This window comes from Lupinus angustifolius, chromosome LG02, assembly GCF_001865875.1.
Source record: "Lupinus angustifolius cultivar Tanjil chromosome LG02, LupAngTanjil_v1.0, whole genome shotgun sequence".
Classification (NCBI taxonomy): domain Eukaryota; kingdom Viridiplantae; phylum Streptophyta; class Magnoliopsida; order Fabales; family Fabaceae; genus Lupinus; species Lupinus angustifolius.
In genome coordinates, this window is record NC_032010.1 from 20967002 (window position 1) to 20990162 (window position 23161).

At 34.5% G+C, this 23161-nt stretch overlaps 3 protein-coding genes across 3 annotated transcripts; 2 read left to right on the plus strand and 1 right to left on the minus strand.

Annotated features, from left to right (window-relative positions):
* LOC109338873 (ATP-dependent zinc metalloprotease FTSH 9, chloroplastic-like) lies at nucleotides 4022-11605 on the plus strand. The gene is made up of 13 exons (XM_019576225.1): nucleotides 4022-5105; nucleotides 5820-5885; nucleotides 5972-6106; nucleotides 6260-6325; nucleotides 6864-7049; nucleotides 7138-7224; nucleotides 7311-7424; nucleotides 7555-7679; nucleotides 7773-7881; nucleotides 8041-8166; nucleotides 9461-9784; nucleotides 9861-9984; nucleotides 11040-11605. Exons 1-13 carry the CDS (start codon nucleotides 4209-4211, stop codon nucleotides 11162-11164), a joined length of 2484 nt encoding a protein of 827 aa, XP_019431770.1. The 5' UTR covers nucleotides 4022-4208; the 3' UTR covers nucleotides 11165-11605.
* Nucleotides 13691-15154, plus strand: LOC109338883 (josephin-like protein). The gene is made up of 2 exons (XM_019576234.1): nucleotides 13691-13866; nucleotides 14164-15154. Exons 1-2 carry the CDS (start codon nucleotides 13792-13794, stop codon nucleotides 14629-14631), a joined length of 543 nt encoding a protein of 180 aa, XP_019431779.1. The 5' UTR covers nucleotides 13691-13791; the 3' UTR covers nucleotides 14632-15154.
* On the minus strand, nucleotides 19460-19931 carry LOC109338891. The gene has a single exon (XM_019576245.1). The coding sequence runs from the start codon at nucleotides 19829-19831 to the stop codon at nucleotides 19532-19534; it is 300 nt and encodes a 99-aa protein (XP_019431790.1). The 5' UTR covers nucleotides 19832-19931; the 3' UTR covers nucleotides 19460-19531.

Genomic DNA, 23161 nt, shown 5'->3' on the forward strand with positions numbered 1-23161 from the left:
TATATATATATATTGACCTTTGATAGTAGTAATTTAGTAGATAAAAGTTACACTCACTTCATCACCATCTTCTTCTCTCTCTTTATATTTTCAAAAGGATGATTGAGTATGTTACAATGATACATACATTAGTGACATATATATGTTGTATTCCACTAATCCCATATCAAATTAAATCTACTTTTAACATTTATTTATTGTATAAGTGTAATTTTAGCAACAAAAATAAAATTGGTACATACCTTCAATGACATTTATCAATAAATCTAATGATCCAAAGAGGTGTCCCAAATAATAATATCTAGGGTAGATATGTCATGTTTGCCTTGTTAATGGACATAATTCTACAAACATAATAAACTAAATTACATTGATATTTCCTGAGTTTTAGTAAAATTATATAAATCATTCATCACTTTTCTACCCCTACACACACCCCATAATTTTTATATTTTCATTATGAGAAATAAGTACAATATTTTAAACAAAAAATGTGATAAATGCAATTAAGTTAAACAAAATATGGTATATTATGGAAATAGCTTTAAATAATATGCAAATTAATATATCTTTATTATTTTTTGTTACAAAATGCATTAACAATTCTAAAGATATATTGTTTAAATCGCTCGCATACTATGTCATAATGAACCAAAAATAATAAGGTATTCATATATTATTCGGATCTGTCTTCACAATATACCATGTTTTGTTCAACGAAATTGCATTTATCACATTTTATGTTTAAAAGATTATATTTATTTCTCATGCATGGATGATTAGTGTAATGAAAATATAAAAGTTATGGAATTTGTATAGGTATAAAAAAGTAAAGGATATTTTATGTAATTTTACTAAAATTCAGAAGATATAAGTATAATTTACTCAACATAATATTATACCTTATTGTCATAAATTGTCCTAAATCAGGAAAAGTATTTGCTTATTATATGACCTTATGAACTTATAAAAAGTTATCACTTGACATTTTGTATGACATGATGTCCAATATTTTATGGTAAGGCATCTTGGATTAGTATGGAGTACTTTTGACTTTTAAGTTTGTGGAGAAGGTTTTTTTATCCTAAAAAGATTATATTCACATGTCTTTATTTAATACTATTTTATTAAATAATATAAAATATTACTTTATATTTTTTTTGTAACTTTTTTCTAATTAAATAATATATTTTGATTGGTTTAAAATATTTGATTGTTTTTAAACATCTTAGTTGTCATTTTCATCATGTCATTGGTGGACTAAATTTGTCTTCTTACTTTATGGTTTTAAACATGTTTACGTGCTTGGAAAACCACTTATGGTTATAGAATGAATGTTGAGCTATTTTTTTGTCGAGATAGAGTAAAACTTTTTTTTATTGTACTTCTAAAAACACCTATATCACATATTTATTTTTAAACCGACAAACAATCATATGTGACATATCTTACATGTTTTTTAGATTGAGAATCACATGTTTTTATGGTCATGTGTGAGTTTCTTTTAGTCATATATGATCCATATAATGAATCAAACACCAATCTCCAAACAATTATAAAAAAATTAGGGAGTGGAAAGATGCCTTTTATGTTAAGTAATTGTTGCATGTAACAATGGTCACACAAAGATGAGGATGAGGTGGAGGGAAAATAAGGTTGAAGAAGAGGGAAAAAAGATAAAGTGAAGTATGACTTTTTTTGTTAATGTCGTTTTATATTGTTTGGGTAAAAAACTAATCTCTTTTGAGTGCATAATTGTTCTTCCCAACAAATACCACTTCAAGGAATCAAACCTATATATTTTAGTTATTCTTAACATATAGTAGGATTTTATACCACTAGATCAACATTTTATTGGGAAATTGAAATATGATTCAGATGGAACAAAAGAGAAAATAGTAATAAACTTTACTTTGAGTTTTTTATATTTAAAATGGTGTGAAATTCATTGATTGATGGTGAAAACTAACCATCTTTTACAAATAAAAGAATATAATATTTGATTCCGAAAGCATAAAACAATTAAAATAATATGTTGTTAAAAAAATACATCTATTTCAACTATATATATTTATATATTTTTCAAGGATATCTCAATTATTGAGCTAGGATAACTTGTAACATAAAAAAAATATGTTATTAATTTGACTGAGCCAACTATGACGTGCATGCATTGGACTTTCTAGTATGGGTGTGCTTGACATAATTGAAAATACTCGAGGGCTAAAAAATATGAGGTAGAATTTGTGCACTGACAGTATAAAGTTTTTTATACTGTTAACACATCATCCACTATTGATTTGTATTACTTTTGTTTGAGAATCAATGGTCTTTAATAAATTAATGGTGGATAATTAACTGATAGTGCAAAAAAATATTTACACTATCAATATATACATATTAAATCCAAAAAATATTTGGAGTAAGTAATTGACCCATATCATTTAAATTCTATCTTTGATCAGGAATGATATATATCATAATTTTTATACATATCATCTCACACAGACTCGAAGGATTGTGAAAAGAAAATAAAGTTGATGGAGAAATCAAATCCTCATGAGTATTTTATATAAATAAATTAAAATTGTGAAGTTATAACTTATAAGTCATGAATATTATAATTGTTGGATTAGACTGCAATTGGGGAGCCTCCAACTACCAGGGAGTTATATTGTTACATGGATTTGGGAAGAGTCACAAGTAAGACACCACAATGAAACAAAACCTTAAAGTATTAGTTTCATACATCTTTCCTACTTATAAACTCTTTCACCCTTTCTTGTATATCCAATATGTAAGACTTCACACTTGAATAAACTCAACAATAATAAATATATTAAATAGAGTTTTTAAGCTTTTTAAATCATAAAGAGTTGAAATAGACTACCGGACCTAATGGAGTTGTTTTAGTGATGTAAATATTAACTTCATATGTACCATAACTCTAATTTTTTAAAATAATATTTGTCGGGAAAAAGCAACTGCATATATTTAAAATCTAATAATTCATTCTCTATAAAATAAGAAGATACATTTCATTACAAAAAGAAAAGAAGACAAATTGAATTATTTTTATCCAAGTTGTTTGACTAACAGATTAACTTTTTAAAAATGTTATTAAACACAAATGTGACACATATTTAATTGTTACTTTCATTTTCATCAATTCAAATATGTTACTGTTTCTGGGTTTTAAAACTATGCCATTACAACTTGTAAGAAAAGAAATTGAGAAATTGAGAGATTCAAACTAAAATTGAATATAATTTTTGGAAAAAAATAATTAAAACCTCTTTTTTCTTATATAAGTAAGCATACATAACTAATTTCGGGTGAGCATACATAATACTATGGAGTCTAGTTTATACACTACATTAATATTTTGTTCATACCTCTTTATTTGTTTTACTATTAAGGTAAGAAAAATACTATATAAGTCTTAAAATAGTTTTTAGATTAATTTGGAATGAGAAATCAATTTAAGAGAAAAGTGTGAGGATCTCCTACTCTGTTCCCCAAACGCTACTCTCCACCTTTAGTTAATCGGCACGTGTCAGAAACACATGTAGCAAAACTGTACTTGCCTGCGCAGCTCCGCACCAGATTACCTCTCCTGAGCACTTCGAAGTTCAAACTAAGGAAACAATCCATTCCACACAGAAATTTGAATAAATAAAACAACGAGAAGAACTTGTATAAAGATCTATCAACCACTTATATTTAGAGGTAAAATGTTTTATTTCTGTACTATCAAAAATATTTTTCACTTTTTTGAATAAAAATTTATTATTTTTTGAATTTTGTGACTATCATTCTCTAACAAATATTGTTCATAAAAATCGAACTTTCGACCATAGGATTCTTATGATCTTACACTACTAATTTAACATATTGATATTTAGAAGCAAAATCTATTTATGTTTTTATGTGTTATCATTTAAGATCATATTTTAAATTTTAATCTATTACTAATAATTTTTCCTTCAAGTCTTTCACAACCAAAATCAGTGTCAACAGTTAAGATCATCCGTTTCTTGTTAATCCAACGGCTATCATTGTCTCTCTTTCTATCTCTCCCAAACCTTAGCACCATTGATATCATCCATTTCTGAAGCTGACCTATAAATCACAAAAATCTCTTTTTTTCCAATTTCCATGCAAACAAACATTCAAAGTTTTGATTTTTCAATTCTGGGTCTCTTCTAATGTCTGCGTTGGAGTATCTATTCCCCTTAACATACACCAAAACCTATCACAATATCCACCACCGGCGAAATTCTCCGACGTCGTTTCGCCAAATTCCCACTCGTTTCGTTCCCAAATCACTCCCCAACAGGGTCCTAAGGCCTGCAAATTCATCAATTGATTTCACGAGTTTCAGGTTTGATTTGTGGGTAGGTTTCAAAAGGGTGTATTATGATGGTAGAAAAAGTTGTGCTGCTACTAAGGCTAGTAGTAGTGGGGAAGAGAGTGATTCTGGTGAAAAGAGTGAGGCAAAAAATGGTGAGGGACAAGGGGTTGAGAAGGGTGAACCGGGTCACGGTTCGAACAGGAGGAAGGAGAAGGGTGGATGGTGGTGGTGGTTTGGTTCAAAAACCAAGCGTGGTGGTGGTGGTAGTGGTGGGAAGTGGCGGTGGCAGCCAATTTTGCAAGCTCAGGAAATTGGGGTTTTGCTATTGCAATTAGGGATTATGATTTTTATTATGAGGTTGCTTAGGCCTGGGATTCCATTACCTGGGTCAGAACCAAGGACAACAACGTCTTTTGTTAGCGTGCCTTACAGCGAGTTTTTGAGTCGGATTAGTAGTGATCAGGTTCAGAAGGTTGAGGTTGATGGGGTGCATATCATGTTCAAGTTGAAGCCTGATGTTGTGGGAACTAGTGGCCAGGATAGTGTTGATGTTTCATCTGGAACTAGTAGTAGTAGTAGTAGGTTGCAGGATTCGGAGTTTTTGATTAAGAGTGTTGCTCCAACTAAGAGGATTGTTTACACCACTACAAGGCCTAGTGATATAAGAACTCCTTATGAAAAGATGTTGGACAATGAGGTGGAGTTTGGTTCGCCTGATAAGCGTTCTGGTGGATTCTTTAACTCTGCGCTGGTAACAAACTTTACATTTTATGCCATGTTTCAAACTTATATTATTATATGGTGTTCACTATTTTTTATTGTTATGGCTATGCTTGAACTCAATTTAGTTGCAGTTTACATTATGAGGTGTTCGATGTTTGGAGGAAGCTGTTTGTTTGAATTTTTAATTTACAAGTTCCAGTATATTGATTTATTTAGAGAGAAAAATTGGGATCGAAAAGAATAGTTATGGCTTTTGTTCACCAATTACTTAAATGCTCAATACCGATGTTGCAAGAACTTGAATAGAAATTATTTCCTTAAGTCCACCAACTGCAATTTTAGAGAGTTGCTAGAGCGAAATTCTATGGGGTCGCTTCTGTAATGCTAATTCTGGACAAATAATAATTTGCATGATTTATTTAGAATTGCCATGAAATGTTGAAATAACTTCTTGAAGAACTGGATACTTTTGAATGTTTAATAGAAGCTAATGTTCACATTGGCTTCATGAGATAAATATGCTTAATTAACAAACACAAAAAAAAAACTGTCACATTTGTTAAACATGTCATGATTGTGTTACTTTCTCTTTTACTAGTATGATGCTTTTGTATATTTTCTATAATGTATCAATGGTTTAAGATATTGAACTTCCTATTCCAGTTCATTATAGATTTTCCTGGTTTCTGTTGGGGTTGACATTATACATAATACGACATGCTGACTTTGATCATGCTGGCAGATAGCCATGTTTTATGTTGCTTTGCTTGCAGGGCTTCTTCATCGATTCCCTATAAGCTTTTCTCAGGTGAGTTCCGTTTCTTTTTCTCCAACTCATGTTCCCCACACCTTTGAAGCAGTAATTTTATCTTAGAAATTGTATGTTGTATGCAGCATACAGCTGGTCAGATTAGGAACCGCAAATCAGGAAAATCTGCTGGTACAAAGTCATCTGACCAAGGTGAAACAATCACTTTTGCCGATGTTGCTGGTGTTGATGAGGCTAAGGAGGAGTTAGAAGAGATTGTGGTAGGCTGGATTCTTTTCAGCTCATTTTCAGAGCTTACAATCTGTAGGGTGTATAAGAGGCTTTCTATTATACAATTAACCTTCAATTTTCATTTTGAGTTCTTCTGGTGATACAGGACAGTAATTTTGATAATGCTGGTTTTCACTTGCCAGGAGTTTCTTCGAAATCCAGATAGATATGTACGACTTGGAGCTCGTCCTCCTCGGGGTGTTCTCTTGGTGAGTCCTACCTTGACATCTGATAAGTGATACATATTCGTCTTAGAATGAAAGCATAAGGTAGTCTGCAGAGAAATCTATTTACTTGAGGATATTTGCTTTGGGAAGAAGTCAAATATGCAAATGTCTCATGGGGATCTTTTGTGCTAAAATCCATCACAATTGTCTACTTTATTGTATGAATCACACTTTTCATATTTATGTAATTATTAGATGATGAGCCTCAATGCAACAGTAAGGTTGGTGCCTTTTAACCTAAGAGGTCACTGGGTAATCATGGAAACAACCCCTCTGTTTATGGGGGTAACATTGCATACATTTAAAACAGCAACCAAGCCTTACTCCCACTAGGTGGGTCGGCTACATGGATCAATCAACAACTTAATACTATATCATAAATCATGTCAATTGACAAAGCGTTGATCTCTAAAGATGGTCTGATGTTGTGGTTGATCTCTAAAGTTGACGCCTTTCCTGCATATTATTATTGTTTTAGTTCAACATGTAGGTGGTAAATATCTTTTGGTTTATCTTACAGGTGGGTCTTCCTGGGACAGGCAAGACTCTACTAGCAAAGGCTGTGGCTGGGGAAGCTGATGTGCCATTTATAAGTTGTTCTGCTAGTGAGTTTGTAGAGTTGTATGTTGGCATGGGTGCTTCCCGTGTGAGAGATCTCTTTGCAAGGGCAAAGAAGGAAGCACCATCCATAATATTTATCGACGAGGTAAGAATAGTATTTTGTTGAGTAGGGTAATTTGATACAATATCTACTATTTTATATTCAAACAACCAAATTTCCTTCTGGAACACAGATAGATGCAGTGGCTAAAAGTCGTGATGGTAAATTTCGCATTGTCAGCAATGATGAACGAGAACAAACCTTGAATCAATTGCTCACTGTTAGTATTCCTTTGATGTTATTTATTATTGTTCTTGTCGTTGTTGTATGTTACAATTAGGCTAATGCATTAAAATGGCATTTTAGGAGATGGATGGGTTTGACAGCAATTCACAAGTGATTGTTCTCGGAGCTACTAATCGCTCTGATGTCTTAGACCCTGCACTTCGCCGACCAGGAAGATTTGATCGTGTAGTTACGGTGTGTACTCTAGTTCTAATCCTAATACACTACCTTCTTCTCTATTCCCAACATTTAGAAATAAAATTCTCAACTTCGCTTACCTTTTGTAAAATTGCCTCATTTATCTAACCATAATTTATCCCGATAGGTGGAAACACCTGATAGGGTGGGAAGAGAATCCATCCTAAAAGTTCATGTTTCCAAGAAAGAACTTCCTTTAGCCAAGGATGTCGAACTTGCCAACATTGCTTCTATGACAACTGGTTTCACAGGGTAAATGTGCTGTTCCCCCTGTACTCTTGTTTCCCTTTAAATAAATTTAGAACATCGGAATTTTGATCTGATACACTGTATACATCATTAAAGAGCGGATCTTGCAAACCTAGTAAATGAGGCTGCTTTATTGGCGGGAAGACAGAACAAAGTTGTTGTGGAAAAAATTGATTTCATCCATGCTGTGGAACGGTCAATAGCTGTAAGTCACAATCTCATGGTGATTTGTTAAATTACTTTACACATGCAGCTTCAGATTTTTCTTTGTCAAAAGACAATATGTTAAGTTGAAGTTGAATTTTTGTAAATGCAACCCTAGTTTATCAACTTAGGAGCAAATGAACTAAATTAATTTTTTCAGGGCATAGAGAAGAAGACCACCAAGTTGCAAGGAAGTGAGAAGGCTGTAGTTGCACGGCATGAAGCTGGTCATGCTGTAGTAGGTACTGCAGTTGCAAAACTTCTTCCTGGACAGCCACGTGTTGAGGTAAATCATTGCAGATACTCGCTTCTTGGCTATTTGCATGTGCCATTTCCATTATAGGTAGTCAGTCAAATATGCAGATTGTGCTTATAATACCAGACTTGTCTACTCGATTTTGTCTGGAATTAATGTATTATTTAAACTTATTTATGCTCTAAATTAATCTGATGAGCTATGATTTTTACTGTCTAGCTCTTATAGGCCCTGATTACTCTTAATTTGTCTTGTGACAATTTCCCCTCATGTGGAATGAGGGTTAATTTTTTTATTATAAGAAAAGAAATATTATTAGAAAAGAAGGGAGAATGTTACAGGAAGAAGAGATAAGAAATCCTCACAAAAACCAAAAGAAACACTTAGAAACTACGCAAAGGGTCATGCAACAAAGCATATCAGTCTCTCTGCATATCTTATGAACAGCACTAAAAAGCCCATGGTATTTGCACCAGAGCGAATCCAAAAAAGCAAGCTTATCCCAGACATAATCTAGTGTCGAAAAGAAGTCACTGAAAATTCTATTGTTCCTGTCCAGCCAAATAAACCAATCCCCGTGCGGAATGAGGGGGGTTGATTTTCATTGTGTTTGCACCTTATTTTTTGACAAACTTGTAATTCTTATGTGACATATAAAACCATTCTTGACCCTCTTCCCAAACATCTTAAGCTTGGGTATGGAAAAAAACCTTCCCTAGGAGAGTTAGCCCCACCATGCTATGTATGTTCCCGGGTTGGACAAGATTGATTCTTGTGGAGGATACCCGTGGTTTAGACAAAAAAAGTATAACTAAATTAGAAAATTACTTCAATGTTCTTCAACTGAAGAAACAGAAATACGGAAGTGGCTGAAACACCCACTCTTGGGGGATAATTTGAATTTCCTCCGCACGTTATAGTGAGTTGTTCCATTGGCAGACAGCAACATTAAAACTGAGAAAAATTAAAGTATTAATAATGAAAAAGCAAAAATGAAAATTATAATGGTTAGGTCATTGGGTTTTAGTGATCCAGAAAGGCATACTGTTAGAAACACACATGAATAGATATTTTTACGTATTAAATTAAGTACTCTGTATAGTTAATAGGGAAAGGAAAAGTTTAGATATAAGTAAAGAGTTGCTACGGAAAACTATTTTAACTAGGAAAAACTTAATAAGCAATAGTTATTATTTAATGAAAAATATGTCATTGTTATGTTGCTCATCTGTGTTAAGAAATTCTTTTACGGATAACTCAGTGCCTTACTATTTTGAGTATGCTATCACACACTAAGCATGTTTATTTATTCATTATTCAACAGAAACTAAGCATATTGCCAAGATCAGGAGGTAGTTTGGGCTTTACTTATATTCCTCCAACAACTGAGGACAGATACTTGCTTTTCATTGATGAGTTGCTTGGTCGCCTGGTGACCCTTCTTGGAGGACGTGCAGCAGAAGAAGTTATTTATTCTGGTCGAGTGTCGACGGGTGCACTTGATGACATACGGCGAGCAACTGACATGGCTTACAAAGCTATAGCTGAATATGGTCTTAATCAGACAATAGGCCCTGTGTCAATTGCCACTCTTTCTAATGGTGGAATGGATGAATCTGGGGGATCAGCTCTTGGGGGAAGGGATCAGGTACTGCAGTTCATTAATTTCTTTTTTCTTTCTGTTCTATTTTGTACTTATGCTGATTTTAATCCAAACACAACAGGGACACCTTGTTGATCTTGTTCAAGGAGAGGTGAAAGCATTGTTGCAGTCTGCAATGAAAGTATCACTTTCCGTTGTGCGAGCTAATCCTACTGTTTTGGAGGGTCTTGGTGCTCATTTGGAAGGTAAAAAATGTATATATTTTAAAATGATAAGTCATATTATTAAAATGTTGAGAGTACATCACTCTAGTTATCATTGTAGTGAATAGGTTTTTTTTGGGGGGAGGGGGATATATTGTCAAAATATATTTAAATATTTAAATCCCATGAAGAACTAAGTTTTCTCCTTGGTTGTGGATGTATGTAATTCATGCTGATTATACATTTTTGCTTGAACACATGCTTCATTGACGAATATTGCTACTTTTATGGATTTCTTGCATGGATATTTTAATTGAGTGCATGAACATTCCACAGTAGAAGAATAAAGACAAAAAAGTGACTTCTTGAGCACACTATACCAGAAAAAACTATACCAATGGGACTGACTTTGCATGAAAACTAGTTTGCCTGAATGCCTAGTCACCCACTTAGTTCATTTTAGTAACCCTCAAACCCCTTAGAATTCTTATTCATGCGATCATGTGCTACATGCACGATTTGAAGTCATCAGTAATCCATCACATGATACAAATTGCATGCTTATCAAATCATATTGAATTGTGTGATTCTAACAATTATCTCTGTACTTTCATGTACTTAGATTGCATTACTTTTGTGTTTTTTTCTTAATCTTCAGTTTATTATCTTTGCTTTTTCTAGAGATAGTTTGTTCTTATTAGCAAGCTAAATCCAATTATTTAGCAATGCAGTTTATGTCTTTCACTATGAAGACTCACATTAAAACTTGCTTGTTGGAAAGTCTTAAAATGATATGGTTAATTTGAAAAGATGATAATGTTCTATGTGCATACATGCATGACTTATTTGTGTCTGTTTACTTAGATACTGTTTCATGCCATCAATTGAAATTTCATTGATGAATTAGATTGTATATTTAGGTTTTGGACTCTATTCTGCTTTGAATATCATAGTTCAATACTACAGTGATTATGTGACAGACTATTAATGAACTTGGGTTGTGAACGCCGTTTGCTTATATCAAGTCTATATACTTATAATCTTCAACCACTTTGTTTTGGATGTAATGTGGTGTTCTAATAGTGCTTATTCTTCAGAAAAAGAAAAGGTAGAGGGTGAAGAGCTACAGAAATGGCTACAATTGGTGGTTGCGCCTACAGAGCTTGCCGTCTTTGTTAAAGGCAAGCAAGAGTCTTTCCTCCCATTGCAGACAAGTTCCTGAACTGTTAAGAGTTGTATATTATTCTACCAGTGTGAAATGGAACTTGAGGTATGATTTTTGGAGCCATTCGGCGGAAGCCAGTGAAGTTACGTCTCAAAAAGCATGAGCTCACCCTTACCACATTGTAGATTGTACATTCCTGTAAGGTTATTTTGGCATCATTTTTAACATAGCCAACCTGTTATTTGTGTTACTCACAATTCCACTCAACCAAAGTCACAGGGAAAAAGAAAGAATGAGAAATACATACATTAGCGCCTCTCTGCAATTTTTTTTTATAAATCATCATCTTAACTAACTTCATACATACTGGTATTTGAATTTGTTGTATATTAACTATATTATTTCTGTCATGATGCAGCTGTCTGCAATTGTAATTGATACATTAGTTGTATACATTATGATTCTGTGGAATATATAGGTCTGTGCTTTATGTCACACAAAATATTTTACTATCAAAATTGCAAGTAGCATTGTTAGTAATGAAGTCTGTTATCAAATTATATAGGTCTGTGGTGCAACATATTTGAGATTTACTGTGAATGGAGTAAAACCTTGAGATGAATAATTATTATCTTACTACATAGGGGCTATAACATGTAGGTTGTGTTGTTATAAGATAACTTGTAAGGACTCTTTTCCCCTTATGGGTTGAAAGAAAAAAGAGAGGGGGGATGGACCCCATATTTTATTGAGACTGCATCATCATATCATCAGAAATGCAGTGAAGTAAGCAGTGACTAGAGTTGATTGGTTCTAGTGCTTTGTCCAGGCATGAATCATTGTGATGCATTTGTATTCACTGTGAAATTTTGAAGGAAGAGAAAAGTGCAACATTTTTGTTGGAAAGAGCAATATCATATGCTAAGTTGCAATTTGCTTATGTTGGACCATTGTCTTATGTGGCTAAGTTTCTTTGGAAGTTAAAATGTCATATTCATGTCATTGCAGCTCAAGAAATCATATACATATATTGTTTAGAAGATGGGACAATCAAAACAGAAATATGAGAACTAATTTGGTATATACTGCTGCCTGAACTAGGCAAGGTTAAGAGAATACTTGATTTATAAGTAGAAATCCAACCCAAAACTTATTTGTAGAAGTTGTTCAATCTTACCTGTTAACTCAACATTCATCAGCAGAATTTTGCTTTTATAAAATGCATGATTTTTACCCCACAACCTTTACATTTGCATTTATTGTTCCTGCATAACTGCAGTCAAGGCACTTCTATTACTTTACCTTATAAAAGTGACACTATATCAGTAAATAGATTGCTCAAATCAATGCACTATACCTTATAAAAAAGATCAATGCACTATTTAGTATGGATTAATATGGATTAAAGAGATGTCATTTCTTATACAATTGAGTAGATATATATAAATAAAAGTCATGAGTGAGCAAATGTCGAGTTAGGACGTGTAAGGGATAAATTCGTACTTGATTTTGAATAATGTCTGAGTTTCACTTTAAACTCGAACCTAGATCTGATGAAATCTAACTCGAACCTAGATCTGATGGAATCTAACTCGAACCTAGATCTGATGAAATCTAACTCGAACCTAGACCTGATGAAATCTAATTCGAATCTAGACCTGATGAAATCTAACTCGGACTTAGACCTGATGAAATCTAACTCGGACTTAGACCTGATGAAATCTAACTCGACCCTAGACCTGATGAAATCTAACTGTATGTGGGTTCAATTAAGATTAGGCCAAATCTGATGAGTTAGTAGAGTTTTGCTTACCTCTAGTAAGTATAAATTATCTCTAATTTTTTTTATACAAACGAGACATTCATACATTTTAGGTTTGTTATTCTTGTGTTAGCCAAGTGAGTCTCATCTTCATCTTATTATATCTTAGTTAGACGCAAGTGTATTTTTCATGTATAGGAACTTATTTATATAAAAATATAAGGATTGAAATTGTATTTGATAAGACTAGTAAATAATTTATAATTCACTTAATAGATTTATTTGACAAAAAATAAGCAAGTTAGTAATAAAGAACCTTTGAGTCCACCAAGTAGCTTATAAGTTCATTTTTATAACTTATAAATAAAAAAGTTATTTTATTTTATACATATAAACTGTTATGATTTATCAAATAGCATATGAACTTATGGAAGTCAATGAATAATAGAATATTATTTGAATGATCAATAATAATATTAAAAAAATGATTATGTGAATAATAATTAATTTTTAATTCTAATTTATCATTTTTTTGTGTTTTATCCGCTAGTTTAAATGCTCTTAAATCTTGTAGCTAGTAGCAAATAATATACTACCAACTGATATTGGTGTTCAAATGGTATGGTTTCAATTAAGTAAAGTCTCGAATTCGAGTCTTGTGAATGAAAAAAATATATGCTGAGAAAGTTAGTTACATATACATGTGTATATTCCTAGCTGAATTACTTCCTGTGCGCGAGGATACATATGGAAACAAAAAAATAGCAAATATAGTCATACCCTCCAATCTCATCGACCAAACACATTTTGGGGCTTTGGGCAGCTTTCCCAGTTAAACTTGTTTGGCTTCAAGCCTCCAGTTTTGCCAGCGCTTAATCTGTATACTCAAATCTCAGCACTTCCTTCCCTCACACTGTGGAATATGGCAACCCAAATCTATCACGAAAACCAAACTTTACAGTTTTGTCTCCTTCATACTCTTAATTCTCTCTTTCAGGTACTTTTTCACTTTATATCTCTTTCTATTCACTATTTCTTCATTTTCAACCCCTTTTAATACATACCCATCACTTTAACACCATTTATATCATGCTTTAAATCTTCAAGTTCATATCTTTCCATTTTATTTCATTCATTTTCTCTCTCTCTCTCTGAATAATCAGCAAAAATATGGATTTTGATATAGCTACCTTGAATTCAATTTCTTAAAAACTTGCACTTGATGCTTTAAATGTTCAAGTTCATATCTTTCTAATTAATTTAATTGATTCTCTCTCTCTCTCTGAATAATTAGCAAAAGGATGCATTTAATAGAGCTACCTTGAATTCAATTTCTGAAAAACTTGCACTTGATGACAACTCCAACACTGAAACATGGACACCATTGTCTTTCATTTTCAAGCCCCATCATAATGCTTTGACTGGAAACTATGATGTAAATGTTCTCATTGCGGCTTTGGAAGACAGAGGAAAGAGTGTGATCTGGCATGATCGTCGAAACGGAGTATCCTCCATTGATCTTGATGCACCACAAGATGTTCTGATGGGGATTGTGCTCAATGTACCTGTGAGAAGGTTTGCTGGGATTTGGAAAAGTAGGCATTGGATTGCACTGAGGAAGATTGATGGTGTTTGGTATAACTTGGATAGTGACCTTCATGCTCCTCAACCTTTTCAAGATATACAAAAAGTTAGGGAGTTTTTGGGTTCCACTATTGGTCATGGTGGGGAGATTCTGCTTGTTATGAATCAGAAACAGTAATTTTTGCCTACTATATATATGTCTTATGATTATTTGGATCAAATTTTGTGCATGCCCATGTGTATATATTTAGTACAGAGTAAACACTTGATTCAGTCCTCGAAAGATTATGGAGTCGCCAAAGAGGCACTTAAAAGTTTTTTTCCACCAATTAAGTCCTAGAGAGATTTAAAATGTGGTGACATTTGTCTTTCTAAGAACTTAATTGGTAACAACAAAAATAATCACTTTAAAGGTGTTTCAAACCTTTCAAGTACCTAATTGGTTATGAAAAACTTTATATTTCCAGCGACATTGTAATATTTTTATGACCAAATTGTTAGTTTACACTAAAATCTATAGTACATGATTGATAGGTTTTTGTTGGAGAATGCAATCATGTTCATCCTTGGGTCTTTAATATCTCTTTGTGCCATTGTATTGTGAATAATTGCTTCTGGAGGGATGTTTGTAATAAGAAGTAATGTCTTGTCTGTAACGCACTTATGCAATGAAAGCTTCATCTTGTTTCTTGGATCTTTAATGCACCTTTGAACCATTACCTGCTGTGTGAGCTGAAATTTGAATCTGAATTGAATTAGAAGTGATAGTAGATGATCATTTGGGGCAAGAACTGAGATATTCTTTCAGTGAGATTTCTCAGAGATATTGGTTATCTCAGTGTGAAGGAGCACTGTGTCCGTTTTTCCCTAGTTACTTTTTTCATCACTGTCATTAGCTTTTCCCTATGCTTCAACTAACAACTTGAACTTAGCTGTTTGTCCAAACCTGTTTTCTGCCATAGCCTTTGGCGTCCACTTCTTTGCTACACCCACTAGAGACCAACTAGAGGGAATGAAAAAGATAACTAATGAGTCCTTCGAGAAGTATGCCCAAAGGTGGAGAGCCTTAGCAGCTCGAGTCTGACCACCTATGCGACATTCCGGATGTGCTCATACCGTATCTGCATCTTCAAGAACATGCTCCGAACCCATGTTAAGGAGACGGATGAACGCAATCCAACCATCTTATTAACATGGACCTACCTTTTAACCAATACATACCATCCTATCACTACCCTCCTACACCATTTCATCCCAACCCTACCAAATCAACAGCTACTATTTGAGTGTAGTTTTCTCTATTTGAAGTTGCAAGAAACTTGTGTGTTATATTAGTGTTCATTTAAAAAAACATGTTATCTTCAGAGATAAGAGTGAATGAGGAAGATCCTGATAAAGGATTCCTGTGATGTGGTGGTTTCTTTGGCACTGATTATCCCATGACTTTAGGCTTATGCTTTCTAGTAAAACTGCCTAATAGACACTCAGAGTGTACTTTATGCAAAGTGCTAACCAGATTCATCTTTAGCAAGTAGCCCTTAGGGTCAACCCCAGAAAAGGTGAGATAAGAAAATTCATCATTTATATAGATGATTATGTTTTATGCATATCTTTTTCATTCCCCAATCTCCCAAACAGAGCATCTCAACTATTGTTGGCTTCCTATTGTTCATGTCTATTTGATGCAAAGGACTAGCTAGATAATGATATGACTTAGCAATCTGTCTCACCATACTATGCATAAGTTCTCTTACAAGATTCAAGGCAACTGAAAAGTGAAAACTACCCACATTTTTTGTAGATTAATCAAAATTAGAGGTTGCACTTGTATGAAGTTGTATTTTCACTTTCATGATTATTAATACATGTTGCCTCTCCATTCCATACTTGAGTTATTAACTCATTTCAACATCTGTGTAGAATATAAAGAGCCTGGCCATTTCTTTTGGCATATGGGTCTTGTGAGTTGTGGCCACATAAGCTGCATTAGCTGCTAATATATAGATAAGAAAAGTGCATCAGGTTGTTACTAATGAGCCCCAAATATTGACCAGGACATTTTTGCATAGATATATAATATATTTTTTATAAATGTGATCTATTATTGAAATATTTTTTGCACAATGAATTCAAACATGCTGTAAGGTGTTATATGCCTTCTTTTCCTGGATCCAAGAAATCTTGTTTTATTTTTAACTTTCCATGTTTCACACTTACCTGAGAATCAAGCTTTACCATATCATGTCAACATGTTCACACAAGGACCTATTCTTTATAGATAAAATATTTAACTGCAAAACCATTACCAATGTGTCTTGTTACACTTGGATCTTGGGGGAAGAATTAACAAGTAACAATTGAGAGATTTAGTGGTGGTTTTGAGAGGGGTATATATTTTGTCCTACATTGTGTATCACTCCATGTGTCATGAATTGGGATTTGAAAAATATATATTTAAATTAAAAGTTTAATTATTAAATATTTTTCTGATCAATTAAATTCATGACACGTTAAGCGACACAATATTGTAAGATAGAAAATGCGGTCCTTTCGAAGAGCCTCTTAAGTGAAATGAGTGTAGTCCCCACCTCCCACATTATTAAATAGGTGATCACTTTCTTATTGCTTGAAACCAGAAAATGTTGCTGCTATCTTTGGTTTTACTCAACTTAGATTCTGCTTCTCCACTACATGGAAGCTATAATATGTTCTCTGCAAAGTCACAAGGCGGCTTTGAATCTGATATAGAAAGTAATAATGAGGGCATGTGGCTGCTACTTTTACTCATTGTACCTTTTTTCTCACCGCCTTAACCTACCTTTATGTCACTTTCTTTTGTAATTATTTGTTTTGGTGAGCTTTCTTTTGTTCTTTTACGCTATATACCTATATTACAAATAATTCTAGGATCATACCATGCAAATATGTTTGGTTAATTATACAATACGAATATGATGCAAAAATTGAAGGAGATGTAAATCATATAATTATGACATAATATTATAGCAACATTGGATCTATCTAGTCTACCTCACTTAGTAGAACTAAGAATTGGGTGTTGTTATATATTTATTTAAACTCATGACTTCCAAGATGACCAAAAAGGTCAAGAGTTTGATTCCTATAAACGATACTTGTTAGGAGGGACATCTACGAACCCTGAAAAAGATTAGTTCCTTATTCAAAAAGTGAAAGAATACTCTTGATAGTACCAAAAAACTCAGGACTTCAAACTCAAAAGGGAGATGAAAAAATTCCTAAGTTACTTTGGTTGAGAAAGTGTTTGCCTGTTGCCAATGAATATTATTGCATTTATTAACACACACATTAGTTATATTTTTATACAAAATGTCTCCTATGAAGGGATGAGAGAAATATGATAGGTGATGTGATAGGATAAGAAGTGAGAGATTGAGCTAAAGATGGCGTGTCTATAATATTGGGATAAGAAATGGGACAAATGATCTCTATTCTATAAATATATATCTTATATTATAGTTTTAGTCATTAATAATTTAGTAGTGTAAGAGATATGACCCTGAGAACAGTGGTCTAGGAGTATAGGTTAGGTTGAGAAACATTACCTTATGCTTGTACACATTTATACCCGAATTCTATTATACTAGCTGGTGTGAGAGACATGATCCTATTGAAATACTCCTATATATGCTTGTTTTTCACTCAACCATACAAAGCCCTCCTCCTCATTTTCATGTTCCCACCTCTGCAGCAACTCTGCTTCTGGGTCTTACCTACAACTTTCTAACTTTCACATCACATATACAGCCTCTCATTACTGCTCTCTTTCTCTCAATCCCCTTTGCATATGATACTATCATCATGCAAACAAGAATAAGCAACAACTCAATGAGTAAGACATGCTACTTCAATGACAAAACAAGCTTGTCCTGTAAACAGAATTCTAGTAGGAAAGCAATGAGAAGCCAGCAAGTAAGGAACTGCATGTTCAGGATTCCTTGTCAGACTGAGTTCTCTCCTATTGTACTTGTCAAGGATCTTGCAGGAAGAGTGACAAGTGCTTTACGCCTTGTTTCTCTACGAAGATGTTTACGTCGAGACTTGTCATCGTCTTCCTTAGGAAGATCAAAATCAGCAGGGTCCTCTGTTGATTCTTATAGGACAGCTGCTGTTGAGGATTGCATTGAGTTCATCCACTCTTCCTTTTCTAGATCCAATTCCTCAGCCACAATATCCTGCTTAGATTCTACACATGCTCCTTGAGAGACACTTTTAATTATAGACTCTTTTTACTACCAAGGTCTGCTTCATACCATGTTTTAGTGGTTAATATAAGTTACATCTCTTTCCACAACTCAAAATGATTACAAGCCATATTTTATCTGTCTGTGTAAACAGCATCAATGTATACACTTTTGATGTATTTCTAATAATATGCCTTTCTTTTAGGCTGAAATATTAAGGCAGGGTTTGGTAAACATATCAATGGATGACGGAATAGAACATAGATATTGTGTTTGGTGCATTATGTAAATAGAAGAGGTTGCATAGCCTATCATCTTGTATCGGTAATAGTTTAAATACTTGTTGGACTACTCCTCTTGTTGCTAATTGATTTTAAGATAGAGCCTTTAGATGGTATCAAATCCAAAACTCAACTTATCTCTGATTGTCAGAGGCTAAAGATGCCCTTTAGTCATGGATCAGATGTATGCTAAGGTTATCTGAGTCCAACTGTTAGAGTGAGTAAATGCTCAAAGCAGAAGAAGTACCAACTTCCAAGGATAACATTTCATGCCAGGTTGATATTTACCCCATTTTGTAAGACAATGAATCTTGTGTAGTTTATGATAATTTGAGACTCTGTTCAATTCCATCTAACTTTTGTAAACATCTCCATAAATGAACTCAAGTACAGAAAATTAACATCTCATATCATCAACAAACAGAATAGGCCATTCCTTAAAGTTAATTGCATGATTTAACAAGTTTCATTACAAATATACTTCACATACTTGAATACATTAAAAAGCTAAATAAACGGGTATTGATATAATGCATGCATTTGAAGAAAAAGGTACTTAGAAGAGAAATTTGGTTCAATTCTTAGCAAATAAGCCTCCAAAACCGCCACCTTTCTTCTTTTGTGGCACTGCCACAGAGTTCTTCCGGCCACTGATGGTGCCTCCTCCTCCTTTCTTTTCCTCCACCCCCTGAAGGATAGGGTCAGTTTCTAGAAGCTGATCTTCTTTCACTAACCCTCCAATAATCCAATCCACTAATCCTTTCTCCTCTTTGCCACTACCTGCTGAACCCTTTGTTCCTGCTGAACCCTTTGTTGCTGCAAAAACTCTTCCAGTAGTTACTGGTGTAAATGGCATCATGAGTATGGAAGCCATGAAAATGTAGAAGAGAATAGAGTGGAAAGAGAGACACAGTGGCTACAAAGTGTGGAGGGTAAGTGGCAATGGCATTGATAATTTATTTGTTGTGAGTTGTGGCTGCTACTATCAAGTGAATGTGAGCCTCTGAATTGGGTTTGCATTTGGTGAAATGAGAGCTCAATGCCACTTGCTTTCCACAACTGTCTTATCTTCATTGTTAGTATTTTTGGCACCAAACATTTATAAGAAACAAATGTATCCTTGTATTAGTTTCATATACATACATATAAATAAATGACGAATGATATATTAATCATGTATGAATCTTTATACTAACAATGTATAGATATGACTTATTATGTAAACGCTCTAATTTATTTTTTTGTAGGAAGAGCTTTACCGTCCATTACAATCTCATACCTAGAATAAAATTTTCTAGATAGTAGACTATATTGTGGTTTAGACAAAATATAATTCGAATTTAACATTTAGATTGAATTCGTATTGTAGTTGACCCATCCTCTTTTTCACATATGCTTGTTGATGGGTTTCAGAACTAGAAAGACTCAAAAGAAATAATAATCAGTAGCTTAATAGAAAAAATAGAGATAATGTGTGCAGTAAAATGAAAGATAATATTGATAGCCTAACTATCAATCCCTTTTCATAGAAGAATCTCTTTTCTCTTTCTATAACAAAATGCCCCCTCACTCCTCCTCCCTTTCCCTAAATAGCAACTGACTACAATTCCCCCTCTCTCCCTTTTCTTGCCAACTCAGCTTTCTTTCCACGTTTCCTCACATAGACCTTCACACTTTGGGCTCCTCATTGTTAACTTCAAGGCCCACTTCCCCTGCTGTGTCTCTATCAATTACCCCCTCCTGAACTAGAGCCTTGTCCTCAAGGCTAAATTCTGGAAACTGCCCTTTGATAAATGCGGTATCCTCCCACGTAACATCATCAACGGATTTGTTCTACCATTGAATGAGACTTTGAGGGATAGACACACCTTCCTGCATAATCCAGCGTGAACCAAGGACCCTCTATGGATAGATATCATCCACTGGATTTATCTCCAGTTCCTTGGCAGGTCCCCATGTATCTGATAATTGCCAATGGCCTTTTTGAGTAAAGACAAGACACATGAAAAACTGGATGAATTCTAGAGTGATCAGGAAGATGCAATTTGTAAGCCACTTCACCCATCTTAGCAATGATTCGAAAAGGACCATAAAATCTCGGGGCTAACTTTTGATTGATGCGTTTAATCACAGATTGTTGCCTATGGGGACGAAGTTTGAGAAAAACCCAATCACTTATGGCAAACTTCACCTCACGTCTCTTCTTATTAGCATAAGCCGCCATCTGTTGTTGAGCCTTGAGTAGGTGGGTCTTTAGTTGATTCAAGGCTTCGTCCCTTTCAACTAGTTCCAAAGCCACAGCAGTGACCTTAGATTCATTACTTAAGAAACGGACAATACTGGGTGGTGATCTGCCATACACCACTTCAAAGGGAGTAGTGCCGAGAGAAACATGAAAAGTGGTGTTGTACCAAAATTCTGCCCATGGGATCCACAGAGACCATGTTTTCGGTTGATCAGAGGCAAAACAACGTAAGTAACTCTCGAGACACCTGTTGACAACTTCTGTTTGACCATCCGTTTCGGGATGATACGTTGAACTCATGTGCAACTGAGTACCCCACAGTTTGAAAATCTCCATCCAAAAATGGCTAACAAATAAAGGATCCCTGTCACTAATGACGGACGTTGGAATCCCATGTAAGCACATTGTTTCCTTTACGAACAATTCTGCCACGGATTTCGCCGTATAAGGGTGTTTCAATAACACAAAGTGACTATATTTAGATAGTCTATCCACAACCACTAGAATTGCATCAAATCCTTTGGATTTTGGAAGGCCCATGATGAAATCTAGAGAAATATCCTCCCAAACAACATTCGGAATAGGGAGGGGTTGTAGTAAACCACCCGGAGTTGTAGTAGAGTATTTCTGTCGTTGGCAAGTGTCACAAGCTCGCACAAAATCACGGACCATTTTTTGCATACCTGGCCAATAAAGGTTTGTTGCTAGTCTTCTATAGGTGTGGAGGAATCCCGAATGGCCTCCCAATGGTGATGAGTGAAATTCTTTTAACAACAGTGGAATTGAAGGAGAGGTAGGAGATAAGACTAGACGGCCTTGGTAGAGCAACATACCTTGATGCACCGAGAAACCGCGTTTGGTAGAGGGGTCAACTTTTAGGGCCTCTATTATTTGTTGAAGAGAAATGTCCTGCTTGACTTCTTGCAACAAAGTTTCTGCATCTACCCACGTAGGATAAGAAGTCATTGAGGTGAATTCCACCACATCATAACACCTGGACAGGGCATCTGCTGCCTTGTTCTCGAGTTCTGGTTTATACTTGACCTCAAATTGATAACCCAATAGCTTAGCTAACCAACATTGTTGATCCAGTGAAGAGATCCGTTGTTGTAAGAAATGCTTCAAACTTTTGTGATTTGTATACACTACAAACGGTCTACCCAATAGATAATGACGCTAATGTTCTATTGCAAGGACTAAAACCATCAATTCTTTTTCATATACTGGCTTAGCCAAATTTCCAGTAGATAATGCTTTGCTGAAGTAAGAAAGGGGTCTCTTATTTTGCATCAAAACAACACCAATACCTCTCCCCGCTGCATCACATTCAACTTCAAAAGGTAGTGTAAAATCTGGCAGTCCTAGCACTGGAGAAGTCGTCATCACTGTCTTTAATGTCTGGGAAGCCTCCACAGTAGCCTCATTCCATACAAAACAGTTTTTCTTAGTCAATTCAGTGAGGGGTTTGGCAATTTTTCCATAATCTCGGATGAACTTCCGATAATAACCTAAAAAACCTCGAACTCCCTTAACATTTTTTGGCTCAGGCCAATTCAAAACACAACTTACCTTACCCGGATCCACTGCCACACCATTTCCTGATATTACATGGCCCAAGTAGTCCACATACTTACAACCAAACTTGCATTTTGCTGCATTTGCCACAAAACAGTGTTGATGTAACAATTTTAACACTTGCCTTAAGTGAACAATATGCTCCTCCTCACTCTTGCTATAAACTAAGATGTCGTCAAAAAATACCAAGACAAAGCTACGAAGGAAAGGCCGAAAGACATCATTCATAGTGGCTTGGAATGTTGCTAGAGCATTCATTAAACCGAAAGGCATAACCAGGTATTCATAGTCCTCATTATGAGTCTTGAAAGCAGTCTTGTGAACATCAGACTCATGGACACGAATCTGATGATATCCGGATCGGAGGTCAATTTTGGAGAATAT

Bases quoted from the DNA above. Each gene is read 5' to 3' on its own strand.
- LOC109338873 (XM_019576225.1), top strand. From the start codon at position 4,209: ATGTCTGCGTTGGAGTATCTATTCCCCTTAACATACACCAAAACCTAT. The intron at 7,050-7,137 runs GTAAGAATAGTA...TCTGGAACACAG, and splicing joins CCATAATATTTATCGACGAG to ATAGATGCAGTGGCTAAAAG. The intron at 8,167-9,460 runs GTAAATCATTGC...ATTATTCAACAG, and splicing joins CTGGACAGCCACGTGTTGAG to AAACTAAGCATATTGCCAAG.
- LOC109338883 (XM_019576234.1), top strand. From the start codon at position 13,792: ATGGCAACCCAAATCTATCACGAAAACCAAACTTTACAGTTTTGTCTC. The intron at 13,867-14,163 runs GTACTTTTTCAC...CTGAATAATTAG, and splicing joins CTCTTAATTCTCTCTTTCAG to CAAAAGGATGCATTTAATAG.
- LOC109338891 (XM_019576245.1), bottom strand. From the start codon at position 19,831: ATGGCTTCCATACTCATGATGCCATTTACACCAGTAACTACTGGAAGA.